The sequence below is a fragment of the Camelus bactrianus genome, chromosome 32 (genome assembly GCF_048773025.1).
Source record: "Camelus bactrianus isolate YW-2024 breed Bactrian camel chromosome 32, ASM4877302v1, whole genome shotgun sequence".
Lineage (NCBI taxonomy): Eukaryota > Metazoa > Chordata > Mammalia > Artiodactyla > Camelidae > Camelus > Camelus bactrianus.
Genome location: NC_133570.1, coordinates 4407172 through 4432854, shown reverse-complemented (window position 1 = coordinate 4432854; position 25683 = coordinate 4407172). Strand labels below are relative to the sequence as shown.

General features: G+C 52.2%; 1 protein-coding gene across 5 annotated transcripts in view; it reads right to left on the bottom strand.

Annotated features, from left to right (window-relative positions):
- Nucleotides 1-668: 668 nt before the first annotated feature.
- Nucleotides 669-25683, bottom strand: part of SCARB1 (scavenger receptor class B member 1) — a 67202-nt gene continuing 42187 nt past the window's right edge. For 3 of the 5 annotated variants that reach the window (XM_074356627.1, XM_074356623.1, XM_074356626.1), the window contains 9 exons: nucleotides 23417-23512; nucleotides 21986-22101; nucleotides 21683-21849; nucleotides 15989-16107; nucleotides 11479-11552; nucleotides 8912-8963; nucleotides 8101-8247; nucleotides 5091-5219; nucleotides 669-1670 (listed from right to left, as the gene is read on the bottom strand). In XM_074356627.1, the coding sequence (XP_074212728.1) occupies nucleotides 5091-5219; nucleotides 8101-8247; nucleotides 8912-8963; nucleotides 11479-11552; nucleotides 15989-16107; nucleotides 21683-21849; nucleotides 21986-22101; nucleotides 23417-23512 (900 nt within the window). In that variant the 3' untranslated portion in view covers nucleotides 669-1670. The remainder of the gene's footprint in view (nucleotides 1671-5090; nucleotides 5220-8100; nucleotides 8248-8911; nucleotides 8964-11478; nucleotides 11553-15988; nucleotides 16108-21682; nucleotides 21850-21985; nucleotides 22102-23416; nucleotides 23513-25683) is intronic. The other 2 variants (XM_074356625.1, XM_045506343.2) reach the window with 1 other exon arrangement.

Here is a 25683-nt window from a genome sequence, read left to right as displayed (position 1 = left end):
GCCCAGCTGGGTGGGAAAGATGCTAAATCACAGTGGATGAGAAGGAGAGTTGCAGATGTGTGCGGCCCTCACCACATGCCAGCTGCATTCCAACAGCATTTCACCTGTTAACTTGCTGCAGCCTCCCAGCGCCCCTGCGAGAGGGAGGTGCTATTATCCCCATTTTACAGGCAGAGAAACTGAGGCACGGAGCCGTCAAGTGACTTGCCTGAAATCCCAAAACTACGAAGCGGCGGAGCTTAGATTCAAACCCATGCCACCTGGCTCAAATCCATTCTCTTCACCCTTTCTCTTTTCTGGTATGTATGTAATCAGAGAAAGCAAAAATCCAGACCAATCCTGCGCACCTTGATTTGTATATAAATAAACAGAAAAAAATCCCTGGCAAGTTCCATGTCCAAGTGGCAAAGCTGGGGCGGGGGTAGTGGGCCAAGCAGCCTTGACCCTCCTCTTCCTAAACAAGAACTGAGTTGGGGCAGTTTTTATATAAAATGTTACATAAACACAAGGTTCAAATTCGAAAACCACGGAGAGACAGGTCGGCAGCCCGGTCCCTGAGAGACGCTCGTGGCCACGGCCAGAAAGGAACTGCTTTCTGAAGAATAAAAGCCCAGGACGTCCCAGGAAGCCGCCAGCCCCCAGCACACAGGCGGCCACAGACTCAAGCGTTCACTTTTTAAAACGGTTTATTACTTCAATTGTGAATTATTTTTAAAAGATGATAAAACTCATTTCTCTTCCAGTAGAAAAGAGACAGAGGCTCGCCCTGGAGCCCGGGAGCCCAGGGTGGACGGGTCTCCCACCCGACCAGACGCCCAGGCTCACGGGCCCTGGGCCTCTCCACCTCTGCCCCGGCACCTAAAGCTGAGGGCCCTGGTGGGGGCGGGTGGGGGCGGCTCGGGGCACAGCACCCCCCGCCCCCGCCACCCCGGCCACTCCGGGCTCAGTATACAGGATGACGTCAGTTTAGGCTGAACGGAAGGGGCCGAACCCCAAACCCGAGGCCTGTGCAGACTTCAGGGAGGTCACCATCCTGCAGGGGATGAGGACGCGGTTAGATGCATCTCGGATTCCGAACCCCGATGGGCGTTCGGCCGGCCAAAGCTCTGGGCCCGGCTAAGCGCGGAGCCCCGGCCGCCTGCCCGCCTGGCCCCCGCACAAGAAGTCTCCACTCCCGGGCTGGGCTTCGGGACAGCGGCTGGTCCTTCGGAGTAAAGGCCTTGTCCTGCCTGGGTGAGCCACCAGGCGGGGGCTGCAGTGTTTCAAGACTGATGGAGAAAACAGCTGGGGAGAACGGCACGAGTCGTTAAGAGCCTGGGCCCGACGGCTTAGCCAGGGGAGGGGACCCCATGCCCAGGGCGCCCGTGGTCGGGCCTGAGAGTCACTTGAAGAGGAGGTTCTGGAAACAGTCCTTGTTGACAAGCCTCTCTCCAAGTCCTCTCAGCAGCGGCTCCATCCCTGAGTGTGTCTGCACACCCCTGTGCCCACGTGTGGACACGTGCTGGGGGTGTGCAGTGTGCGACACGAATGTGGCAGCAGGAGGTGGGGGCTCAGGCTTTGGGACTGGTGGGCTGTCCTCTGAGAGAGTCCTGAAGAAGTGGGGTGTAGGGGCTGGGGAGCCCGTCTGGCTGAGTGGCCAGGCCAGGCTGGCTCTCGGCATCTTTGGGACCCTGCGGAAAAAGGAGGGGGCGCTGGATTACCCAGCCCCGCCACCAAGCCCCGCCCACATCCCCAGCCCCGCCCCACCCCTGCACATCTTCCACCAGCACAGAAACCCCCTGAGAGTCCCCAGCAGCAGCCCCCCATCTGTCAAGCTCGAGATGAGAAAAGACTGGAGTGACCTACAGACTCCTGGGACGCAGCTACAGAGGGTCTCCTTGTCCCACGAAACACCATCTTGCCTTGACCCCATTTTAGAGATGGGGAAACTGAGGCCCAGAGGGACTTGGCCTGACACAGTGAGGAGGGCAGAGCAAGCAGTCCAGGGCTTATATAAGCCATTACTGTTAACCCAGAGAAACTAGAAACCGTCTAAATGTCCGTGGACAGCAGAATGCATTTTTAAAATATAGCCACAAGCTGGTATTCAACCTACAAAGCTGTGACAAACAGAAAACTGAGGGGAGGACAGCCTGCTGTGGACTGATTCATAGTCTGACACTACTGAGATGATCCTTTTAAAAATTATCTATCGCTCATGAGTGCATACGTACAGATTTAGAGGTGGGCAATGGGTGCCTCTGGGGACAAGGGGAGGGGCAGTGGGAGTCGGAGAGGTGGGGCAAAGGTCACCCAGGGAGAAGGGGAAAGAGGACATGTTAACGATAAATGTGGAGTCTGGGTGAGCAGGGACTCAGGGAACTTACTGTGATTTACCTAGTTTTACATTTTAAAAAATTTCTCAACATAAAGAGTTATAAACTTTCTAAAGGTAGCAATGATTATAAGAATTGGGGGCAACTTTTCATTCCCCTAAATCCTCTGTCTTCCCCTGAAGAACAGAGGCCTCCCTGCCCAGCAGCTGTGGTTGGGAAATCCCAAATGCCCCCACCCCACTTGGGGCCTTGTTCACAAACCCCAAGCCCCAGAGGGGCCTACTCCTGGCTCCTCTCCTCAAAGCCAGATCTAAGGCTTCCTGGATTGAGCCACGTTCAAGCCAGGGGCAACGAGGGGAGAAAGGCCAGAGTGAGACCAGCACCCTCTGCAGACACACGCCACCGCAGAGAGGCAGCATGGGGCGGCCAGGTGTGGCCAAGTTCTCAGCAACATAGGCCCAAAGAGCGAAAGATGCACGTAACAAACCCTCAAGGAACCAGAAGCTGAGGCCCATTCCTCCTCCCCTCCTCCTCCTGTTCCCTTCCACTTTCTTTTAAGTAAGGACTGAGGACTTGAAATTAATGAAAGAGAGATGAATGAGAAGGTAAGAAAGATCCAGAAACATTTCCCTGAGGGCTGCCCAGTACAGTTGTCCAGGCTGTTCACTGCACAACGGTACCCAGGCAAGAGAGCTACAAACGAGTTGTTCTCTGCCAAACCGTCTGCCCTAGAGCTGGCCATGTCTGCAGAGGGGCTGTCTTTTTCTTATTTACATAAAAGCACCCTTCTGGGCTAGCAGAGGCCCCATTTCCTGCCTTTCCTGGAGCAAAGCAGCCCTTCAAGGCCACCCCCATGACCAGCTGCAGGGCAAGGTCTGGGAGCTCCCTCCAGGGACCCAGGCCGAGACTCAGCACAGGCTGGAGGCCGCCCTACAGGGATTCCAGGTCTCCAGGACCACCAGCCACTTCCCAGGTGCCCAGTCCCCTAAACCGGAGACTATAGGACACTGCAGTCCCCAAGTATACATGACCGCAGGGAGGGGTCCCATCTGAGCTGAACACTGAGCCACCTTCCAGGAGACATGGCAGTAGAATCTCTCTAATCAAAAACTTCCCTGATAACTTGAAATTTGGATTCTGCTGGTAAAATCAAGAGGAGATCCTAGTTTTGCTTTTGTTTCATTTGGGTGGGGTGGAGGGGGGTGGCAGGACATCCTGGCTGTGTCCAGGGAGGGGCAGCTGGGGGCCTCTGACATCACAACCACCAGCTCTATCTGTGCTGAAAGCAAATAACCCCCTTCTCTGTGCCCGAGGACCCCACCCCGCACCCCGAGAACACCAAGACAAGTTTCTGCAGAGAGAATTGTGGCTGGAAGGGGGCGAGGGTGCCCACGGAGTCAAAGTGCACACAAGAGGGCATCTCAGAGAAATGCCAGGAGAGAGGAAAGAAAGGGGGACTCATTTGTAGCCCGGATACTCTGCTCCCGATCTCAGGAGGACACCCCCTTAACACTCCGCCCTGACTTGTTATCCCCAGACCGGCAGGAGGAGCCCCCCCAAGAGCCTCGCTGGGGACACAGCTGGCCCTCCCTCCTGCTCCTCGCAGGGCTGGCAGCACCTGCCAACACAAACACACCCACGCCCAGCACTTGGCATGTTCCGTTTTATCTCCTCCTCCAGCCCTGGCAATCGAAGAGAACTGGAGGCAGCCAACTGGCCCGAACGAGCGGCGCTGTCGCCTCGTCCTGGGTCTGTGGCTCTCAAATAGCTTTAAAGCTATTTAAACCCGAGCAGGCCCAGCCGCGGAAGCTGGCGAGGGCAGCACTGTTTTCGGAAAACAAAATAACAGCTATTGTCAGAGTCACAGTAGAGCAACTCACCCCCGCCCAACCCCCAACCGTAGGGCCAGGAGCTCTGCCTGTCACATCCCCTGGCGGGGCTGTGAAAAACCTCAAGCCTAAAGGGGCACCGCCCAGGAGAAGGTGAACCCCCAAAGGCACTAGCCTACTTCTTCCACAGCAGGCTGCCAGCTAAAAGGACAGCAAACAGCTAAACGTGAATTTCAGGTAAACCGCAAACAGGTTTTCAGTATAAGCACGTCTTTATAATCGCATGGGACACACAGGCTAAAAATCATTCACTGCTTACCTGCAATTCACATTTAACTGCGCATCCTTTTCTTGTTGCCAATTCTTGGGTTTTTTGTTTGTTTGTTTTTGCTCAATCTGGGAACGCTATCCTCAGACTGAGTCCTGGATGTACAGCTGGTGCTCAGTTGCTGCCTAAATTCTTTTTTTCTTGGTCCACCATCCAGATATATTTAAACCAATCTACATCAAAATCCCCTCAGGGGTCCATTAAAATACAGATGCGGGGGCCCCAGCCACGAGTCTGTTCCCGGAGGTCCAGATGGGTGTCCTGTGTTTTTAGCAGACTTCCCCGGAAAAGAGTCTATCGCCCCAGAGGTTTGAGAAGCAGCTCCCCTAAACCTTGATCCTGCCTTTCTAAGATAACCTTGCAAGTAAGACACCAGCCCACAGATGGCGGGTCGCCCTCTGTCTCCCAGCACGCCTGGGGGTCAAGGAAACCGCCGCTCGCTCAGAACACAGCAGCACACACAAGTCTGTGTTTTTGGTCCGTAGACACTCCAGGTGAAGTTTAGGCTGAAGAAATGTGTAAGATCCGAAGCGTTTCAAGCCGCCAGAGTTCTACTCGCTACGGGGGGGGGGGGGGGGGGCGGGAAGGCGGGGGCGCGAGGCATTACCTGGTACCCACCTACAGTCTGGCCTCCTGCAGCACAGTCCCCTTGGGAGCTGATGTCATCAGGGATTCAGAATAGGCCTGAATGGCCTCCTTATCCTTTGAGCCCTTTTTACTACTACTCCAAAATAAATAGCATTTCTCCTAGAAGATAACCAAGCTAATTTATAGTTGACATTGCAGTCAAACGGAAGAGGGTTTACGCAGTTCTTCGATTTGGGGGGAAAGCAGAGGGTGGGGTGGGGGTATGAGAGCCTAAAACCCATTAACGACTGGGGCCGGCTGAGATGTGGGGCAGGAGGCTGGCCTTCACCGGGGACTGAAACGCGGCAATTTTCGGGAAACACGCTGAGTTGAACAGACAAGCCACGCTGAAAGGGGTTTGTTCGCTTGAAAATTTAGGGCCGAATTGAGGTAGGAAGGCGGGGCGTGTGGCAGGCAGGGTGGCCTGGCAGAGACACAGCGGGCTGAGCAGTTGGCGTTTTAAGAGTCTCATGCTCCACTGAGCTAGCAGGTGGCATTTTCAATCGACCAGAAACAGAGATATTTCTGTTAAAAAAATTTGTTTTTCTTTTAAGAATGACTTGAGGAGAGAAATGTCTTTGAAGAGAGATGAAAATACATTGAGTTTAACGACATGCTGTTCTTTTTTCTCCCCCCACAATTAGGACAAATACATAAAAACACGTAAAAAACACGTAAAGCCTAACCCTTGCCAAACCAAAAAATACATAATGGGATAAATTTCCATGATTTGGCCTCCAGCGATGGGGAGGGAGCCTCCACCAGCATCAGTAGAAACAACAGCATTCTTATCAGATTTGGGGGTCACTGATGAGGGGTGGGGTGTGAAGCTTTCATAGTTTGTGTCCTGACTTCCCTCCCCCTCCCCCTCTGATGGATGATCAAGAGACAGACTGAGGGACAGAAGGCAGAGGCCGTCTCGGCCTCCTTCTCCAGCCCAGCCCCTCTCCAAGCTGCTCCCCCCGGGCCCTGCATGTGGCTGGGTGTGTCTTCACTGCTGGAAACCCATGGTGATGCTGGGCCCAGGGAGGTATCCGTGGGCTGGGCTTCCGCTCCCTCTGCCCTCCCAGCATAATTCAGTCCCCAAACCATCAGGAGCTCCCCTCTGCTCTGACTGGGGCAGTGGCAGAGGACGGGGCACCCAGCGTTTATCGGGGGCTCACAACGCCGAGGCCCTGCCACCCTCACCCCAGTGCAAACCTTTTGCCCCAAAGGATGGGGAATTTGGAAGGGAAATTGGGTTAAGGGTTTGAAAGCCCAGGTTAAGAGCCAGGAAAGGTTTATTATCGCCCCAGCAAGTGAGCAAGCGAGCAAGCAAGCTGCCTCCGAGAAAGGGGAGAAAGAGAGAAAGCTGTTTGGCCAAAGCTAAAGCAAGAAAGCTGGCAATGCGGGGGCCGGAGGGGCGGCAGGAGAGCCGGGCAGCCCTGCCGAGGCTCCCCCACGCCCACTACCCGGGGACCCTGCACTCGCAGGCCTCGTCCTGACGGCAGCAACCTGCTGAAAGCAGTCTTGCCCCTGGGTCCAGACCCCATATTCTGCTCATGCCTGTATCCCCCAAACTGTGCACAGCGCCCCCCAAAACAAGTTGCGAAGGTGTCAGTGAGTGCCGTGAATGAATGAATGAATGCTATGTAGTCAAGAAGGGGTGTCTGGGGGGAAGCATACAGCTCAGTGGTAGAGCGCATGCTTAGCAAGCATGAAGTCCCGGGTTCAAGCCCCAGTACCTCCACTAAAAAAAATGAAGGGGTATCTGTTGCCGCCCCCACTTCTTCCTGCCTCTAAAGGGCAGATGCCTCAGGGCTGGGTACTCAGAGCTCCTCTCCTTTGATGCTCCCTTCCTGAAATACCTGCTCCCAACCTGGTCCAAGCCACCATCCTCGCTCAAATGGGCCTCCTCACTGGTCCCCCTGCTTCTACTCTCAGGCCCAGCCCAGCATGACCTGCCTCCACCTCTCAGGCACCACCTCCTACCTTGCTGCCCCCATGCCCACTCCCCCCCAGCCATCCTGGCCCTGCAGGATCCTCCAACAGGTCTCACCCATCCCTGCCTCAGGGCCTTTGCACTGGCCACTCCTCCGCCAGACGCACTCTTTCCGTGATTCTGTGCTGAGCATTCACATTTAAGCTTAAAGTCAATCTCTTCAGAGAAACCTTTTCTGACATTCTCTCTCTAGTTGTCCCCAACCCCTCTGGACACCGCACTGTCCAGCCTGGAAGCCACACATGACGGATGAGCCTTTGAAATGGGGCAAGTCCAAATCAGGACCAGCTGTAAGCGTGTAAGAGACACCAACTTTCAAAGACTTAACCTGAACAAAATAAGGCAAAATAGTTATATTTATATTTTTTATGTTGATTACGTGTTGCAATCGTCATAGTTTGGCTGTATTTGGGTTAAATAAAAGATATTAAAATTAATTTCTTTTTACTTAATGTGGCTATTACAAAATTTAAATTTAAAATCACACACATGGCTCATGTTGTATTTCTACTGGACAGCACTGCCCTAAGCCCATCACATTTTCTACCATCTTTATCTTGGGTGAAATCATCTTTCTGTTTACTTACTTGGCTTCCATCTGTCTTTCCAACTAGAACGCCAGCCCCCGTTCCCCACCCCGACCTCCAGAGCAGGGACTGCGTCTGCCTTGTTCACGGCTGTGTGCCCTGTACCTGCCAGAGCCTGGCACCCTGCAGCTGCTGATTTGATGAACAAACCATTCCAGTACCAGGTCTCATTATCCAAACGCCCCCTGCAGCCCCTCCGAGGGAGGGTCCCCAGGCCTCCCAGAATAGGCAGAAAAGTGATAACAGAAGACACAAGAGAGGCAAGGATGTAGCAACAGCTCCCAGGCCCCAGGCAGAGGCCGGGGACCAGGCTGAGGGTGTCTGTGGGCGCAGCAGGAAGGGACGGTGCTGGGATCCGATCTGAGCCCCTCCTTCCCTCAAGCAGGCAAGCAAGGGGCCGCTCGGCCGGGGCCGCGCTCTGGCCAGCACCTACTTGGTTCCGGATTTGGTAGATGACGGGGATGAGCAGCAGGACGCAGCCCAGGGCAAGGAGGACGTACTGGGCATAATGCAGCACCTTGGGCATCAACACCAGCTGGGTGTAGAACGTCTGAAGGGTCTCACCCTCCATCGCCCCGCTCTGGGGAGGGAGAAGGGCAAACAAATGGACTGAAGCCACATGCTGTGAGCCTACGGTGCAGATGCCACCCCATGCCACGGCCCTCTGCCCTCCCCACTCTTCCCCATCTCGAGCCCACTGGCCGAAGTGTGTGATGGAACCTGCCAGTACCTCTATTTCCTCCAGGGCCACACAAGAGGACTACATTTCCCAGATGCCTTTGCAGATGGGCAAGCCCATGTGACCTGTTCTGGCCAATGGCATGTGGGCACAGTGATGTTACACCTTCCATGCCAGGCTCCCATGTGATTCTCTCTATCTCTTTCCCAATTTACAGAACAGAGACGGATTCTGAGCGTCTCAAGGAGGGCAGGAGCCTGGATGTCCCTGAAAGACTGCGCGGGGCAGAGCTCCACCACCCTGCCAGCCCACATCAGACTGTGACGTGAGCAGGAAGTGAACCTGACATTCAGAGGTTGTACTGGCTGTTAGCTGACCCTGATTTAAAATGAGCGAGGCCAGAAGGAACCCTGAAAAGCTGGGAGAAAAGAAAGTCCAAGTGAAAAGCTGACACTCTGAAAACCAACTTCCCTTTGTCTCAGGAGAAGTGGTCACATGCGTTAACAAAATCACGGCGTCAGACACCACAGGTGCCTGGTACCCAGGGAGAGGGAGGCGGCCTTACCTCTCCAAACCACAGCAGTGGCAGGACCACCGGCTCGATCTTCCCGGTTTGTCTGGAAATAAGTGAGACCAAGCAAGTGAGAAGTTCTGTCGGGCTGTCTTAGATCAGACAACTCCGGGCCTGTGATCGAAGCCGCAGGGCCAGGAGGGGTTTGATTTTCAACGACTTAACTGGTGTGGCCTTGAGGAATGGGCATCTCCCGACCGGGAGCCACCTGACCATCTGACAGCACCTTTTTAAATGAAAAATTCACATTTCCTATGCAGTGGGGGCTGACCTAACTGATATCCACGCTTTTCTTTGAGAAACAGAACCCCAATTTTATTCAGGATGGTAATGCACCCAGCTAACAAAGACGGTTGATGCTGACCACCTGCTTTCCTTCGGGACGTCTGGAATCTAGTCCATGACCAGCCCGCAGTAAACACCCTGAATGCTGAGTCTCTACTGGGTGTCCCTAGTAGGGGACACTTCACATGTGTTGTCACAACTTGTCGCTGGGGGATTAAGCATGTCTGTGTGGCTCCCCGGGAGAGGGTTCTAGAAACCTGTGCCCGGTTCCCCCAGACTTCACCCCGCGAGCCCTCGGGGATGGTGGTAAGCACGGCTGTTAGATCACATCCCTTGAGACCGCCTACTTGCCCACGGGGGCAGCCAGGCAGCAACAGATGGGGACACAGAGGCCCAGAGAGGTCAGGGCAGGGGTGCACGGCCACCAGCAGGCAGAATCCAGCTGCCCAGATGGACAACTGGCTTGGGCAATGTTTGTCAAGAATCGAAATTAACTCCCAAACAGGTGAAAATTGAGAGGACAGGTGTTCAAATCCAGATTTTGAAAAGTGCATTTGCAAGTACACAGGATGGGGCCACCCTCCAGCCCACGTCCGCTGGTGCTGGACAGAGGCTGGCCCTCGGCCCCATCCCCACCCAGCCTGGCCGGCTCCTCTGTCTTAGTCACCTGCTGGCCCAGTGCATCCGAGTCAGCAGGCCAGGTGCTGAGTCACGTGGGCCCCAGAGCTGGAGCCTGGGCAGGAGACGCCCAGTGCACACATGATTTCACCAGCCACAGATGCTTCAGGAACAAGTTCTCTGAGCGGTCCCAAAGCGTCAAAGTGAAAAGCTGGGGGGCGGGGAAGGTGAGCTGCTCTGATTATTCCCACGGCGCCCTCAGACAAAGTGTGCGTCTTTCCAGCTGAGAGGCGTCTCGCAAAGCCGAATAGATGCTCACATCCCTGCAGCCCAGGAATCTCTCCGGGGCGGGGGGGGGGGGGCGGTGTTTCTTTTAATGAAACGATTTTAAATATGCTAAGAACGGAGTGGGGAGGGTATAGCTCAGAGGCAGAGCGCGTGTTGAGTATGCATGAGGTTCTGGGTTCAATCCCCAATACCTCCATTAAAAAATAAATAAACCTAATTACCTACCCTCCCACACACAAAAAAATGACTTCATGCTACGAAGTACAAACCCTGACACAACCACCAATCAGTGCACTCCCTCACCCAGCTTAAATCATAACGCGATGCTCTAACAAGAGCTGGCGAGCGTGTGGGACGCTGGCGCCCTCCCACGCGGCTGGCGGGGATGTGAAATGGCGCAGCCGCTCTGGCAAACAATCTGACAATTCCTCAAACGCTTAGACATAGAGTCGCCATATGACCCTGCAATCTGCTCCAAGGTGTCTGCCCCAGAGAAACGAAAACAGACGTCCACACAGAAACTTCTACATGATTATTCATAGCAGCACTATGCATAACGGTGAAAAAGTAGACACAACCCAAATGTCCATCGACAGATGAATAAAAAACATGCTCTTTCCATATGATGGAATGTGATCCGGCCCTAAAAGAGGAGGGAAGCACTGACACGTGTTACCCCACGGATGAGCCTTGAAAACATCACGTGAAGTGAAAGAAGCCAGTCTTACGTTGTATGATTCGATTTACGTGAAATGTCCAGAAGAGGTAAGTCCGTAGGAACAGAAAGTAGATGAAGAGTTGCCTGGGGCTGAGGGAAACGGAGAGTGACTGCTAATGGGGCTGGGGTTTCTTTTGGGGGTTGAGGGAAATGTTCCAAAATTGACCGGGGTGATGGCTACACAACTCAGTGAATACGCTACAAATCACTGAATTGTGTATTTTTAAAGGCTGAGTTTTATACTATGTGAGTGAAATCTTGATAAAGCTGTTATTGAAAACTCAAAAAAAAAAAAAAAACCAGTGTTTAAAAAGATTCCTCCTGTAAAGTGAATTGTCACGCTTCAGAATGCCGTTTCCTGTTTCCATTTTCCAACACTTAGTTTTGTCGGGATTTAATGTTGAGTGGAAAACAGCTTGGATGGGAGGTTCTGACTAAGTTGGGGGACAAACGTCCGGAGAGAAGGGGATTCTGGGCAGGGATGTCAGGATGTGGTTCGGAACTCAGCCCAGAGCTAAGACTGCCCCCCTCAGCGGGAAGATGGGCAGGGACCAGATTCCACATCCCTGAGGACCACCTCCCTCCTCCAGGTGCTGCTCAGTCCCTGATCTCTCAGCAGGCGAGGCGGCCCCGGCTCCCAGACCCCACTCACCCGATGCCTTTCACAGACTTTATGTAGAGGTTCAGCTGCAACTTGACAGAGCAGTTCATGGGGATCCCGGTGACCTGCAGCAACGAAGACAGTGAGGGGCCTGGCCTCCTTGGAGCCCCAGGGACACCTTCAAACACCCCCTCCCTGGTTCCGCTCAAGAGGGTGCGGGTCCCAAATTAACCGCCCACCCGCTGGGGCTTCCCCTGCTCCCTCCAAGCCCTGCCGGGTCAACACGTGTTTCCCAAATGGGTCTTATGTCCACGCCCTCCAGGGCGCCCCTCTAAGAGAGCCAGCCTCTCTAAGTAGAAAAAACCCAGTCCTTTTGATCTGTCGGCTTCGACAATGCTTCCCCAAGAGCAGAATGACATTTTTTAGTCATTGCCCCTCCCACCACCCTTTAAATGAAAAAAAAAAAAAAAAAGGGTTTGCATGTTGATCAAGTCACTCTCTTCTCCACTTACCCTCATTCCCTCCCTACATCATGCCCACATTGTCTCAAAAAGAGGTCTCCACCAGGGAGCTTGTATATTATTTTTCCTTTTTTCTTGGGGGAGGGTGGGTAATTAGGTTTGTTTATTTATTTGTTTATTTCTTAACAGAAGTACTGGGGATTGAACCCAGGACCTTGCGCATGCTAAGCACATGTCCTACCACTGAGCTATACCCTCCCCTCCACTTTCTGTGTCTCTTTAATACACCTACACCCAGTCTCCATTTCAACAGAGCTGGCCTCAGGCTCACAGCACTGGCAGACAAAGGTATTTTACAGAAAGCCTCGTAATGTTTTCCCTTGTGCTTATTTTGATGGTTGCCTTCTTTCATCTGCAGAAAATTTTAATTTCCAATTGGAGGTAGTGATCGAAAGCTTCCTCTGTGCAGGAATCTGTTTTTTTTTAATGAGATTGGTTTTTATTGAAGTACAGTCAGTTTACAATGTGTTGATCTCTGGTGTACAGCATAGTGTTTCAGTTACACACACACATACATATATTCCTTTTAATGAGATAATTTTTAAAGCAGTTAAGTCAATAACAGGAGAAGTCATACACATATATGACCAAAACCAGGAAGGTGTCTTCGGGATTAGGTCAGCAAATTAGAGGGGAAAGGACCCCAGGTTTGAGGTCAGTTTGCTGCTTCTTAGCTGAGATCCCTCCCATTATCTGGAAAAGGGAGACAATTTCTGCCAGGGCAAAAATAAGGGATGCAAGACAGCCACACTCGGGTATTTATTGGGCCATAAATGTGCCATCATCACATCCATCAGTGAGAAATGGCATTATCTTCCAACACAGCCCAGCCTCCCAAAGCCCTGGGGGGCCCCAGGGGCACGGAGGAGCTGGCCAAAGGCCATGCTCCCGTGATCCGGGGGAGTTTGAACTTGAGAACCTGGTGGGGCAGGAGTGAGGTCACCTGCGTGTGGAAGAGCGCGGACCCGGCAGCCCTGAGGCTGCCCTCCTCAGAAAGGTGGGCCCTTGGCTGCTGTCTGGGAGCCTGGATTTCACAAGGGCTCCCACCGCTCCCTGATGGATAAGAGGGGCTCACTGTGCCTGGACGGTCTGCACAGACAGCGTGGTTTATGCGGACACCTGCTTTCCTTCGGGGGGTCTGGAATTTGGGTCCATGCCAGGCACAGGGTGCCCACGTGACCAGCCCCCAATAAATATCTTGGGCACTGAGTCTCTCCTGGGCGTCCCAGGTAGAGGACACTTCATGCAGGAATGAAGTGTGTCCCGTGTGGCCCCTGGGAGGGGGCTCTGGAGACCGGTGTCTGGTTCCCCCGGACTTCACGCCCACATGCCTCTCCCCTTGCTGACTGTGCTGTACTACGGCAGGGCCATGAGACCACCGCGTGCTCACTCCCGGGAGGCCTCCAGCAAACCACCCCACGTGGGGTGGTCTTGGAGACCCGGACACACCCGCCACCCTCCTCTGCTCTCTGCGTTCTGGGATCTCCACTCGGGCTACATCCTTCCCAGGAAACGTGTGCCCCTCTCCTTGGCTCGTTTCTCCAGCTCCACCAGGCCACCTCTTTGCAGGCAAAGTCCCACTGGTCTCCCCTCACAACCCCCCCCACCTCAAACAGAAATTTGCGCCTGTCACCACACCCTCCCGGGTTTCAGGAGCAGAAAAGTAGGCAGCAGGCATTCTGTTTCCCGGGCTAACGACATCAGAAACCAGCAAGTCGATCCCATGACCGTCCTCCCCAAAGCAGCAAAAACAACAACAAAAAAAACAAAGGCTGCTTCCTCCCCCGTCTGCCTCGTGCTGACCCAAAACGGGACGCAGGAGAAGACTGCTTGTGACTAGCCGATGGGCTGCTGCACAACTCCAGCCTCCCACACTTAACTGCCTGTTCTCAGTGTGGGAGGAAAAGAGAAAGTCCGCAGAGGACAATGGAAGTCACAGCAAGAACAGACAAGACCGTGCTCTTGCTGGAACTCCCAGGAGCCAGCAGACAGGGGGTGGGCAGTGAAACAGACGAACTGGAAGAGAAGCTGGAGAACCACTTGTTAGGTTTATAATAAAAACCTTTGAAAAATTAGTTAACAAAAACAGGCTCATGGACATAGGAAACAAACTATGGTTACCAAAGGGGAAAGGGCAGGAGAGGGATAAGTTAGTTGGGGATTAACAGACACACACGACTATATATAAAATAGATAAACAACAAGGACCTAGTATGTAGCACAGGGAACTAGGTTCAATTTCTTGTAATAATATATAATGGAAAAGAATCTGAAAAAAATATATATATATATGTATGTATAGGTATAACTGAGTCACTCTGCTGTACATCTGAAACTAACATTGTACATCAACTATACTTCAGTAAAAAACAAAATTAAATAATAATAAAATAAGGAAATATGAGAAAAAAGAAAAAGGGAGGGTTAAAAGTTTAAGACAATACGGAAGAGCCTTAAGGTGTCGAACAATAAGGAATGAATTTAATATAGAACACATGATATAGGAATATTAATTGATTCTATCAATTTGATTAATTAATATTAACTATATGTTAACACAGGACAGAATGTAGTGGGCATCAGGAGACCTATGTTTGTAGTGCTAACATTTTAAATAGCTATAAATGGAGTATCACCTTTAAAAATTGTAAATCACTGTATTATACAACTGTAACTTACATAATATTATACATCAACTGTACCTCAATTTTTTAAAAAGGCTACATACTCTATGCTTCCAACTATATGACATACATAAAAATATATACGTATATGTGTGAGTCACTTTGCTGTACACCTGAAACTAACATTGTAAATCAACTACACTTCAATAAACATTTTTTAAAAAAGACAGATGCAACTGAGTATTCAAGTTTAGAGAAAAAGCAAATTTTAAAATAATTAATTTTTTTAATTAAAAAAGGAGACCTATATTTGAATTCAGCCTTAGCCCTTCCTTATTCTCAATCACTCGTATCTCAGAAGATCCCACCTGTATTTCCTGAGACACTAGCACTTCTGTGCCCACTGCTAGAATTCATGCGATTAACGAGACAGAACAGACCCTCCCCTCGTGGAGCCAGGAACCCCATTTGCTAGCTGTTCCACTTAATCTACCTGGGCTGCAGGTTTCCCATCTGTAAAACGGGAGGAGCAATGCCCGCCTCCCAGGTTATTGTGAAAATTAACTGAGTGGGTGCGCGGGGAAGAATCTAGCTAGTGCCTGGAGCATGATGAGCCTTCTAGAAATGTCTGCTGTGTGTGAAGTGGGCGCAGTCACAGCTGACTTCACTGGCCTGGGTTTTTAGTGAGAAAAAGATAAAGAACTAGAAGGTGGAGGGCTGGGGGCTGGGGGCTGGGGGCCGGGTCAGTGGCCAAGGAACCGTGAGTGCACAGGACAATGGCACGGAACAGCATCGGGCAGAAGCGCTCCCTAAAAAGGCCTGTGGGGAAGACCACGAGTGTCCACTCAGGAAACACAAACCCACAGAACTTTTTAGTCAGTGGTAGAAGCCACCAAGTCCAAATGGGGAACTCTGCAGTGAACGGAGGCACGGGGAGGAGCAGCAACGGGCTAAAGACATGCCCTCGGTGGGGTCACACGTACAGCCCTGATACCCTCCTGGTCCCTGTTTATAGACAGAACATCGCGTGGGCCAGTTCCCCAGAACCCAGTTTATCTGCAAGAGATCCCGGGCTCTTGCCGGTGCCTAAAGATCTTTATGGTAATGTTGGCACAGCCAGAGGGCTGCCTCTGGCTAATTTGCAGGCTGATAATTCCTAATTAATTTACTGTCTTATGGTCCTTTTATAGAGGCAATTCCCTTATAAAGAGACAATGAAGTCCTTGAACTATGGAGTCGGGGCAAACTTTGATGGCTTGATAGCCCAGATGGTATCAATGCCAAAGAAACGCAGGTTCCCCATCACCTCCCACCTGGAACACCTTGGTGCCTGGCATAGGGGTGGGGAAGGGGGGCCCAAGTGCACCAAACAGAAACCCCCACCGCCCACCCACAGGCTGCCAGGCCCCTGCTCACCGGGTGGATGTCCAGGAACAAAGAATGCTCTTCTGGGTTAGGGTGGAGGCCAGACACTGCCTCTGCCAGGACTGGGTCAGCGTTGTAGAAGTGAGGATGGGAGAGAAACAAGGGTGCATCTGGAAGGCAGATGGGCAGAGAGGGGGTGTCAGACAAAGAGAGTGTGTCGGCACGTGCGGAGACGGGCTCAGGTCAGGCCCTAGCTGGGCACAGGGGGTTGTGCGATGAGGAAACACAGCCACTGCCTGCAGTGCACTCCTCCCCGGCCCCGGGATGATGACAAGGTGCAAACAACAATAACTAGACAGAAAGAATTTATTCCGTCCATAAATATGTACCAAGTGCCCAAGAGGCACCAGGCACTGGAGTCCAGCAAGCCACAAGCTCGGACAAGCCAGAGGAACGGGAAAGCAGGAGCTTCTGCTTCTGGCAGGAGAGACCAAAGGAAAGAACAGAAGATGGCTCCAAGATGCCGGGCAGAGGAGGCCAGAGGACGGCATTCCAGCTGGAAGGGATGACAGAAGCAACGGCAGGGAGGTGGGAAATGGACAGCACATGTGGAGCAGGCAGTGTGTGGAGGGGAGTTAGGGGAGCTGAGGATAGGAAGACTTGAACTTGGGTGAGAGGAGGGGCGTCTGGATTGCCACACCAAGCAGCCCAGACTGTGTTCTGCAGGCAACGTGGCAATGATCAGAGATGCTCAGGAGATGCTCAGGTGTGCACATCGCAGCCAGGCCTCCCTAACGGCCACGGGAGCAGAGGAGATACCTCTTTGCTCCTTCTCCCCCCGCAGCTGGTCTGCGGGACGGAAGCCAACGTGTGAGAACGGGGCCTGACCCAGGTCCCTCTGAGTGAGCAGTTCACACCCGGTTACTTGAGGCCGAATCTCTCCATCAACCGACCGACCAAGGCAAACCCCAGGGCATCCTCGTGTGCTCAGGACAACACACAACTGGCCTGATGTTCAACAAGGTAACGAGGGAAGGGATGAGCCTCTCTCGAAAAATCACAAGGGTCCAGAACAGGCACATCACAGAGATAGAATGCAGACCGGTGGGGGCAGGGCTGGGGGAGGAGGGGTGGGGCGTGAGTGCTAATGGTACGGGGTCTCCTCTTGGGATGATGACAATGTTCTGGAACTAGACCGCGGGGGTGGCCACACGTTTCCAATGTCCTACATGCCACTGAATTGTGCACTTGAAATGGTTCATTTTATGTTACGCAAACTTCACCTCGATACGAGAAAAAGAAAGACAGAAAAAACAAACCCACGAGGTCGCCTTCCCTAAAACCAGCAGCCCATCTTCTCCCAGCCAGGTGACCGGCATTCCTGTTCATGTGTGTCTGACAGCCTCAAATGCCTAGATTCTTTCCGCCTTCCTTAGCAAAGCCAAGCACTGGCTTGAAATAAAAGCTGGGGTTCTACTGCTGTCTGACTTCATTTTCCCCAGAGTCCTTTAACATTCGTTGCTTTAATGTGTCTCAGCATGAATTTATTCACCCCAGGATCTCTCCAACATTGCGGTGTCTGGATATCCCTTGCGCTGTTCTGTAACGTGTCTCTTTGAAGGAACTGCCATGACTTTCTCAAATAGTTATATTTTAAAGGAGGAGCTTTCTATCTCAGGCGTCAGAACACCTGAGATAGAAACACCTGCCAGAATTAGAAAACAAATACACGAATAAACACAAGGAAACCACTGAACATTGTACATTCAAATGAGATGCTGTTACCTACACAAGGCTTTGACTCTGAGACTTGCTCTATCTCCATTAAAAAGAGAAACAGATGAATGTTAGAAAGGCATTCGAGCTCTCTTAGTGCTAATGGAGACTTCCTCTTGGAGGGAGAGATCAGAAGGACAGAAAGAGAATGGAACACAAAAGCCCTCTCTCACCAGGTAAATCAGTGTTACTTAAAGTTGCCTCCTTGGACCTCTGAAGCCATCTTGAGCGCCTCCAGAAACCACATCCCACAATTTTCCCATTTCCCATCCTCCCATCTCCGACATGAAAGGAGATCAGCAGAGCAAACACAAGGACCCCCTTTCCCTCTGTAAGGGAAGTGGTCACCAACCCAGGCCCTTGAAGGTGGTGAATCCCAAATAAGCCCCATCCTCCTCCAAGGCCAGGGGAGACTGAAGCGGGCCGGACCAATCTGACACCACCTGCCTTTGCTTCAGACATCATGCCTGTCTAGTTTGTTTGTTTTCTTTAACAGCGCACATGCATGCATGTGCGCCGTTAAATTAATTTCTTATCTTCAGATAAAATGCCACAGAAATACAGACATAGCTGCACCAAAAGACATGGAAGAGAATGCTCCTAGCAGCACCAGGGTAATGGGCAGCGAGCGGAACCCTGGGTGCCCATGAACAATTTCTATTTTATTTCCAAACAGACTGGGAGCGACAGCGCCCAGGTAATAAGTGGTAATTAATTTATAGTTTTATGGCACATCCAACCAGATCTAATTACCCAGGATCACAACAGATTATGATTAAAGGGCTCCACTGAGCAAGTCTAAGGGCCTCACACAGTGTGGAGGTTGGAGGAGAGAATGTTCTCTGGGTCCAAGAAATTTTCAAGGCCCAGAAAGGGAAATGTGTGGCTATTTCTTATCTTCAGATAAAATGCCATAGAAGTACGGATACAAGTGAACCAAAAGACGTGGGAGAGACCGTTCCTAGCAGCCCTGGGGTAACAGGCAGCAAATGGGACCTCGGACGTCTGTGATCAACAGGAGGGGTAGGGAAAGGCAGGCGCGGCCCCGCTGTGGAGTATTATACAGCCATGAAGAGCACGCCCACAACGACAGGGATGGACCTCCCCAGTGCGAAAACGGGCGAAAGAGGCCAGAAAAAGAGAAAAGAGGAGTAGATGCTTTACGATTCCATTCACATAAAGACCAAAGGCAGGCAAAGCAGAGGCTCTGGAAGTCAGGCCCATGACCGGGAGGGGCCACGGGGCACCCAGCACCACTCCTGCTCCTGCTCTCTTTCTCCATCACTTTGTGGAATTCCACACTGCACGTCACTTGGGCATCTCTGTGCACATGTCTATTTCAAAGTAAAAGAAAAAACTTTATTTACATAATACATAAATAATCCCCTTGCACTTTTGAAGTACCTTTGGCACATGCGCTAAGATGAGGCAGTGTGATTTTCACCCCTAGCCCTCGGTGGTGTGCGGACACGTCTCTGCCTGCCCAGCATCCATCCTTTCTCTGGGAACCTACACCCCGATTAAGCCCCTCCCCTGCTCTGTGGGTGGGGCCAGCATCTGACACAGCCTGGCCAATCAGCAGAGCCCACTTGGCCACTGATTGGGTCCCAGCTGGCCATGTGATGCAAAGCAGACCAATCGGAGCAAACCCTGGGACTTCCACTGGGGTGAGGAGGACCCAGTTGCCCCCTTTTTGCAGGACCCAGAGCTGGGAGGAGGTGGGCCTGCAGCCACGAGGGGAGAGCCTGCCAGGCAGCAAAGCCAGCCCAGAAGAAAACCGAACTGGCACAGGGCGAAAGAAAGAACTGAACAAATCGGGGACAAGGGTAGGAGGGCCAGAAAAGGCCATGACAGAGGTGGGCATTTCCAGGCCCCAGTTTGAAACCTTTCGCCCACTTGTCCTGAACTTGGGGAAACCGTCCAACCTGCTGATCGTCCTTCCTCCCAACCCTGCTGCAGACGACCCCTCCCCAATCCCCATCTTCAGCTGGAAATGTGGCTCCAACCAAACAGGCCCCAAGAGGCAAGACCAAGAAAGATGAGGGGTGGCTTCTTCTCCTACCGGCTGTGTGAGCTCGGTCACATCCCAGCCTTGAGCCTCAATTTCCCAAGTGCAGGATACACCACACATTAATATGTTCAAATACTGTGTTGAGTACCCACTATATACTGGGCGCAGGTCTAGAAGCTGACAGAGCCCTGCCTACAGTGGTTACAGTCCCGTGAGACAGACAAGAAGTAAAATAAAATGCACAGTCAGCGATTTCAGGGAGCGATTAGCACCAGGAAGACAATAAAGGGTGAAGGGACAGAGAGCAGCTGAGGGAGGGGAGGGCAGCTTTAGAACGAGAAATCAGAGCAGGCCTCCTGGAGGAGGTGGCATTTGAACAGATCAAGAGGAGGTAAGGGAACGATCCACAAAGATCAACATGGATGCCTGGGGAACAGCCGATGCAAAGGTCCTGAGGTGGGGCCAAACTTGATATATTCTAGCAACAGAGAGAAGGCAGCAGTGCTAGCTAAAGAATAGTCAGTGGGGAAGGTACAGGAAGAAATGACATCAGAGAGGCCAGCAGAGGCTGGATCCTGACAGCCCCGAGGCCGCGCTAAGAGCTGCACTATACACACTCACGGGGGGCTGTCAGACATCTGAAGCAAAGGGTTGGGTGGCAATTCCCGTTTTTGAAAGGTCCCCTGGGCTGCTCTCTGGAACAGGATCCAACAATGAAAACGTTCTGTTTTCTCTGTCCATCCCACAAGGTGGTCACTGGGCACGTGTGGGTGGGGACCGTCTGAAAAGTGTCCAGGGAGACTAAGGCGCTGCGTTTTAAATTTGATTTCATTCAAACCAATCTGAATTTAAATAGCCACATGAGGCCAGCGGTGACCGCACTGGACAGTCTGGGGAACAGAGCGGGCACAGGGCGGCAGCCACGCAGGAGGAGGCCCGACTGGAGGGGCCTGGCCCATGAGGCAGCCGGGGAACGGGAGACAGGAAGGACCTGGGACTTGATCTGGAGGCAGGACCCACGGGGCTTGCTGTGACCGGATGAGCGTCAGGAGAGGGGACTCGAGCTGACATCCAAGTGTCCAAGTTGAGCGTGAGGTGGGGGCGTCTCAGGGACCAGCCCACAACTGGAAAACACTCATGGTGCTGCACAGTCTGCCAGCGCCAGTGACCACACCCAGGCCTGCAGCTGTCCCCACTGAACCAGGGTTCACGGAACCAGCGGGCCGCTGCTAGCTTCTTTCCCTCCCCAGATGGGCTGAAAGGTCCTCTCCAAGAAGCCTCGTGTCGTGGCGTGGAGGGCAGAGCAATGTCCTTGCCAGAGAGGCCCACGTCCTAATCTCCAGAATCTGCAAATAAACTAGGTCACCCAGCAAAGGGAATTACGGCCGCAGGGGGCTGATGGCTGCTAACTAATCAGCTTAAAACAGGGACCGTGGCCTAGATTACCCAGGGGACCCCGGCAGAGACTTCAGGGCGCTGAAAACCGGAAGAGGGAAGCAGAAGAGGGTCAGAAGAAGAGATGCAGCCACAGGAGTCAGAGAGCTGTGGTGTCCCTGGTTTTGAAGACAGAGGAAGGGAACCCTGCGCAAGGAATTCTAGAAGCTGAAAAAGGCAAGAAAACGGATTCTCCCCTCCAGCCTCCAGAAAGGAATGCAGCCTACTGCCACCTGGCTCTGAGCCTGGAGAGGCCTGGGTTGGACTTCTGAACCACAGGACTGCTTAAGATAATACATTTGTGCCATCCTCAGCCACCATGTTGTGGGAATTTGTTACGACAGCAACTGATGGACATGGCGGTTTTTTTCTCAGGTTATCTTTTTGCCGCTCTCATTATCTCTGGCCTAATGGGATTATCAAGAGTACAGAGGCCAGAAATTAAGCAGGTAGCGTTGGGGGCAGATACGCCCTGCCTCGAGCCGCGCGCTCCCGCCCGCTGTCCCGTCGGGGACGGCACGTACTGAACCTGCAGGTGCTGACGTTCTGAATTCCCGACTCCATGCACGGGCAGAAGCCCTCGTTGGGCGGGTAGACGGTCCCGTTGGCGAACAGGGTGTTGGGAGCCACGAAGCGAAAAGTGGGGATGCCTTCAAACACGCCCTCCTCCTTGTAGACTAGCTTCATGGACCTGCGACCAAAGAGGATTCAACGTGACGCCAAGGGCCAGCGGACACACAGAGAGCCAGGTGCTTTCCCAGTATAAGCCAAAAGCCACTTGGCGGGTTTCCCAGGAGGCCCAGAAGGTCCCGTGTCAGGGCGATTACCGGCAGGCGTCAGGGCTGTAGAATTCCAGGGAGGATTCTGGAGTCATAAATGGGGCCCACATCTGCCCAGAAGTTCCATTAATCATGTTGCACTGATCCGAATGCCAGAAGTTGACCTGCGGGGAAGCATTTAGATACGCCCACTTAGTTGAGCAAGGCCTCCTACAGAGATGCTCTTGGGCGCTGCCCCCCCCCCCCGACTCGGAGCTGTCACAGGCCAGGTGCCCTTGGGGACGTCACCACCCAACTGACAGTTTCCTCCGAGAGGCGGCCTGGCATGGCGGGAGGAGGGCAGGCTGTGTAGACAGACAGCCAGAGAAACCGTCGACGACAGCTCCCCACTCCCTAACTGTGAATGTGCCACTTTGCTGGGGACTCAGTTACTGCATCTGTAAAATGGGCCTGTTGCGCACATGTCCAAGGAGCACAGGGACATCCTCACCTCTCAGAGAGGAAGTCACCAGATACTTCCTAAAAACAGGTCAAATTAGAAGGTAGCACAGTATGTAAAAGGATTAGAATCATAATGTGGCCACCAGGAGATCTCAGAACAGGAGGTACCTCTGGGGAGTGAGAGCCGGACAGAAAAAAAACAGACTTCTCACTTTCTACCCCTCTGTCCTAACAGAAGAGTTTTAGTCACGTGTACACTTTTATATTGAAAAAGCAAGCCAAAGAGAATTTCAGTAGTGCCCGTTCGGAATGGTTATTACTGGTTGCAAATGATTATCCTGCCACTCTGGGCACCAAGGGGATGTAATCTGTCCCCAGCCCTCGGGTCTTTGCAGTCATCACCCTGGTGAGCATTTGGAAGGTGGGCACCACCGCTGTGCATTTTCACGCACAGTGAGGAAAGGCCACGAAGGTGAAGAAAGCAAGCTTGCAAAGCAGTGCACGTAATATGACTTCATTCTGTTCCAAGAAGGAAAAAACCACCCATGCTAATGGATAAGAACAGACCCCAGTCCTGGTAACTGTGGGTTTCCTCCCCGATTCCGGTGGGGGGGGGGGGGCTGGAAGCGTGAAGGAGTACAAAGTGCACTTTATTTCTATCCTTTTATTTTTTAATGTGATGTCTCCCTGCGTTTCTAGTGTAATTTATTTTTTACTCAATAATCTTTTAATACAATGGATGGCTATATTATCAGTGTAATATTTTGGAAGCATTCTTGTAAAAGAAGCACCAAAGGAAAGAAAGAATTCAGTTCCTAGCATACACTAGGTGCTAACTAAGTAGTTCCAGGCCTCACCCACTCATCCGGAACCAAGAGCCAGCTGAGGCTTAGGCAAAGGTAAAATCCCCAGCTCTGAAGGCGTCCTCCCTCACGGATGTGATCGCTCCCCGAGTTTTAGGAGCAAGAAGAGGCACCGGGAAGGGCAGCCCCTGCCTCCCACCCAGCCCCTGGGCAGGACGGCTCCTCCTGCCCTCACCTTGCTGACCCCGTTCCACTTGTCCACGAGGTGGATCCTGCTGAAGTTCTGGACGCCCGTGAACACGGTGAAGAGCCCAGAATTGGAGTTGTTGAGCTGCAGACGACGGCAGAGAATGGCATCTTTAAGCCTCAGGATGGAGGCCAAGGACCCCGGGGGGCCAGCACCCAAGCCCGCCCGCTCAGTCACAGGCTGCTCTCCCCCCCTCACCCGGGGGACAGGGGCCGCGTTTTCTTGTTCACCGCTGCACCTGAGGGTCAAGAGGACGAGGACCCGGGAGCTTTCTAGGAGAGACACTCCCCTGAGGACAGCATCCCTTGGAGAAAGCGTCCCACCTTCCCTTCCCGCCTCTGGGAGAGTCTGGTTCTCTTCCCATGTAAATGGTACAGCCACCTCCCCCCACCCCCCGCCGCATTGTGAAATAAACCATGGCCAAGTGACTTCTTCGACAGTGAAAATGATCGATAAAAAAGCAGCGGAAGTGGCATGTCAGCTCTGGGTGGGAGCTTTACGAGCTGGTGCGTGAAAACTGTCACTGCTGCAGAGACCGGGGACATGTGTGTCAGGCTGGAGCCTCCCTCAGCCTGGGTCCGAGCGACCACAAAGAGCAGAGGCCCCCTGGCCACCCGCACTGGACACAGCATACAGGCAAGAAATAAACTTCTGTTGTTTCAAGCCACTGAGTTTGGGGGCTGCTTAACCCGGCCTGTCCTGGGGGACACGGGACCTGATGTTTATCCCGTGCTTTCTAGGAAACCCCGGCTTTGGCACTCAAAGGGTATTTCTTAGAAACAGATTTCTAACTCAGAGCAAAGATACGAAATGCATACGAAGAAATGAGAGACCGCTGGGTAAAATCTAGAAGGCACCCTTTGACCTCTGAGGACGCCGTATAACGTGAGGTGTGGCACCCGTTAGGAACTCAATAGGAAGACGTGGCCTCTTAGCTAGTGTGTCGATGCTTTGTTTTGTTATGAGGGAGAAAGGGGAGACCGGACTGAATGGGTTTACTGGCTGAATGGCTAAATCGATTAGTAACTGGTTAAACAAACAGGCTCCAGAGCAGGGCCCAAGTTCAAAGCCTGCTCTGGCTTCCTAATACCCGTGTCCCGTCACCTGTGCATTCAGAGCTGCAGGAGCCCAGACTTCAGCCAGCACGAGGGGAGGGTAACGGGAGCTGCTTAAGAGGCACTAGGAGTATTAAAAGAGCTAATGTGTGAGAACCGCTGAGCACAGTGCCTGAGAAATAATAAGAACTCAAAATGCTTTCCTTTTATGATTATTGTTATTATTATTAATAAATGCTCACCCAAAAGGATCCTAACATAATCATTGCAATCGGCAAACTGTACCTGAGACAGCTAGTTACTACCCAAAGTCCAGTCTCTCCTTTCTCCTTCATAACAAGATGCAAACCTTACTCAGGGCATCAACACACTAGCTAAAAGGCAACATCTTCCAGCATCTCTTGCAGCGAACTATGGCCACGTGACTAAGTTCTGGCCAATGGAAAGCAACTGGAAATTGGTTTCCTCCCTCTGGAAGAGGGAAACAGCTGGAACACACTGTTTTGTCCTCAGCTCCCCTGAATGACCCTAAATCCCCCACCACTTCTTCACTCCTGCTGCACTGACTGGAATGTGGATGTGGTAGCTGGTGCTCTAGCAGCCATGCTGGACCATGTGGTAATCTTGAGTATGGAAACCACACCCTAAGGAGGGCAGAGCAGAGTGGTAGAAGAATTCTAGATCCCTGAAGAGTATGAAGCCACCACACCAACACTGAACAGTCACTGTGGGACTGTTATTTGGGGATTTCCACTATATATAGTCAAGTATAGGTAACAGGCATGCTACTCAATTTGTAATAATTTTCATTGGTTTTTAAGTTTAAAATATGCTTTTACAAGAATCATGTCACTTACCCCCAAAGTGCCAACTTACACACACACAACCAGAACCTGTCATTCTAGTCAAAGCTGTGCTGAGCAACTATCATGTGCCAGGAACAGAGTCACAATTTCTACCCACTACCCTCAACACCAGATCAGCAGAGCCCAAAGAGGAGGTTGAGGCTGGAGCAACCCAGAGGGCTCATTAAAATCTGTGGTTGAGGGAGCCAAGGTCAAGGATCAAAGGTCAGTAGCTCGACTCTACATCAGATTATGACTCAGGATCCCAGTCACTGACCCTACTGGGTTACCAAGGGTCAAGATTAAAAAAAAGGAGGCAACTCAGAGCAATGCTATAGTTGACACTTGTGACCTG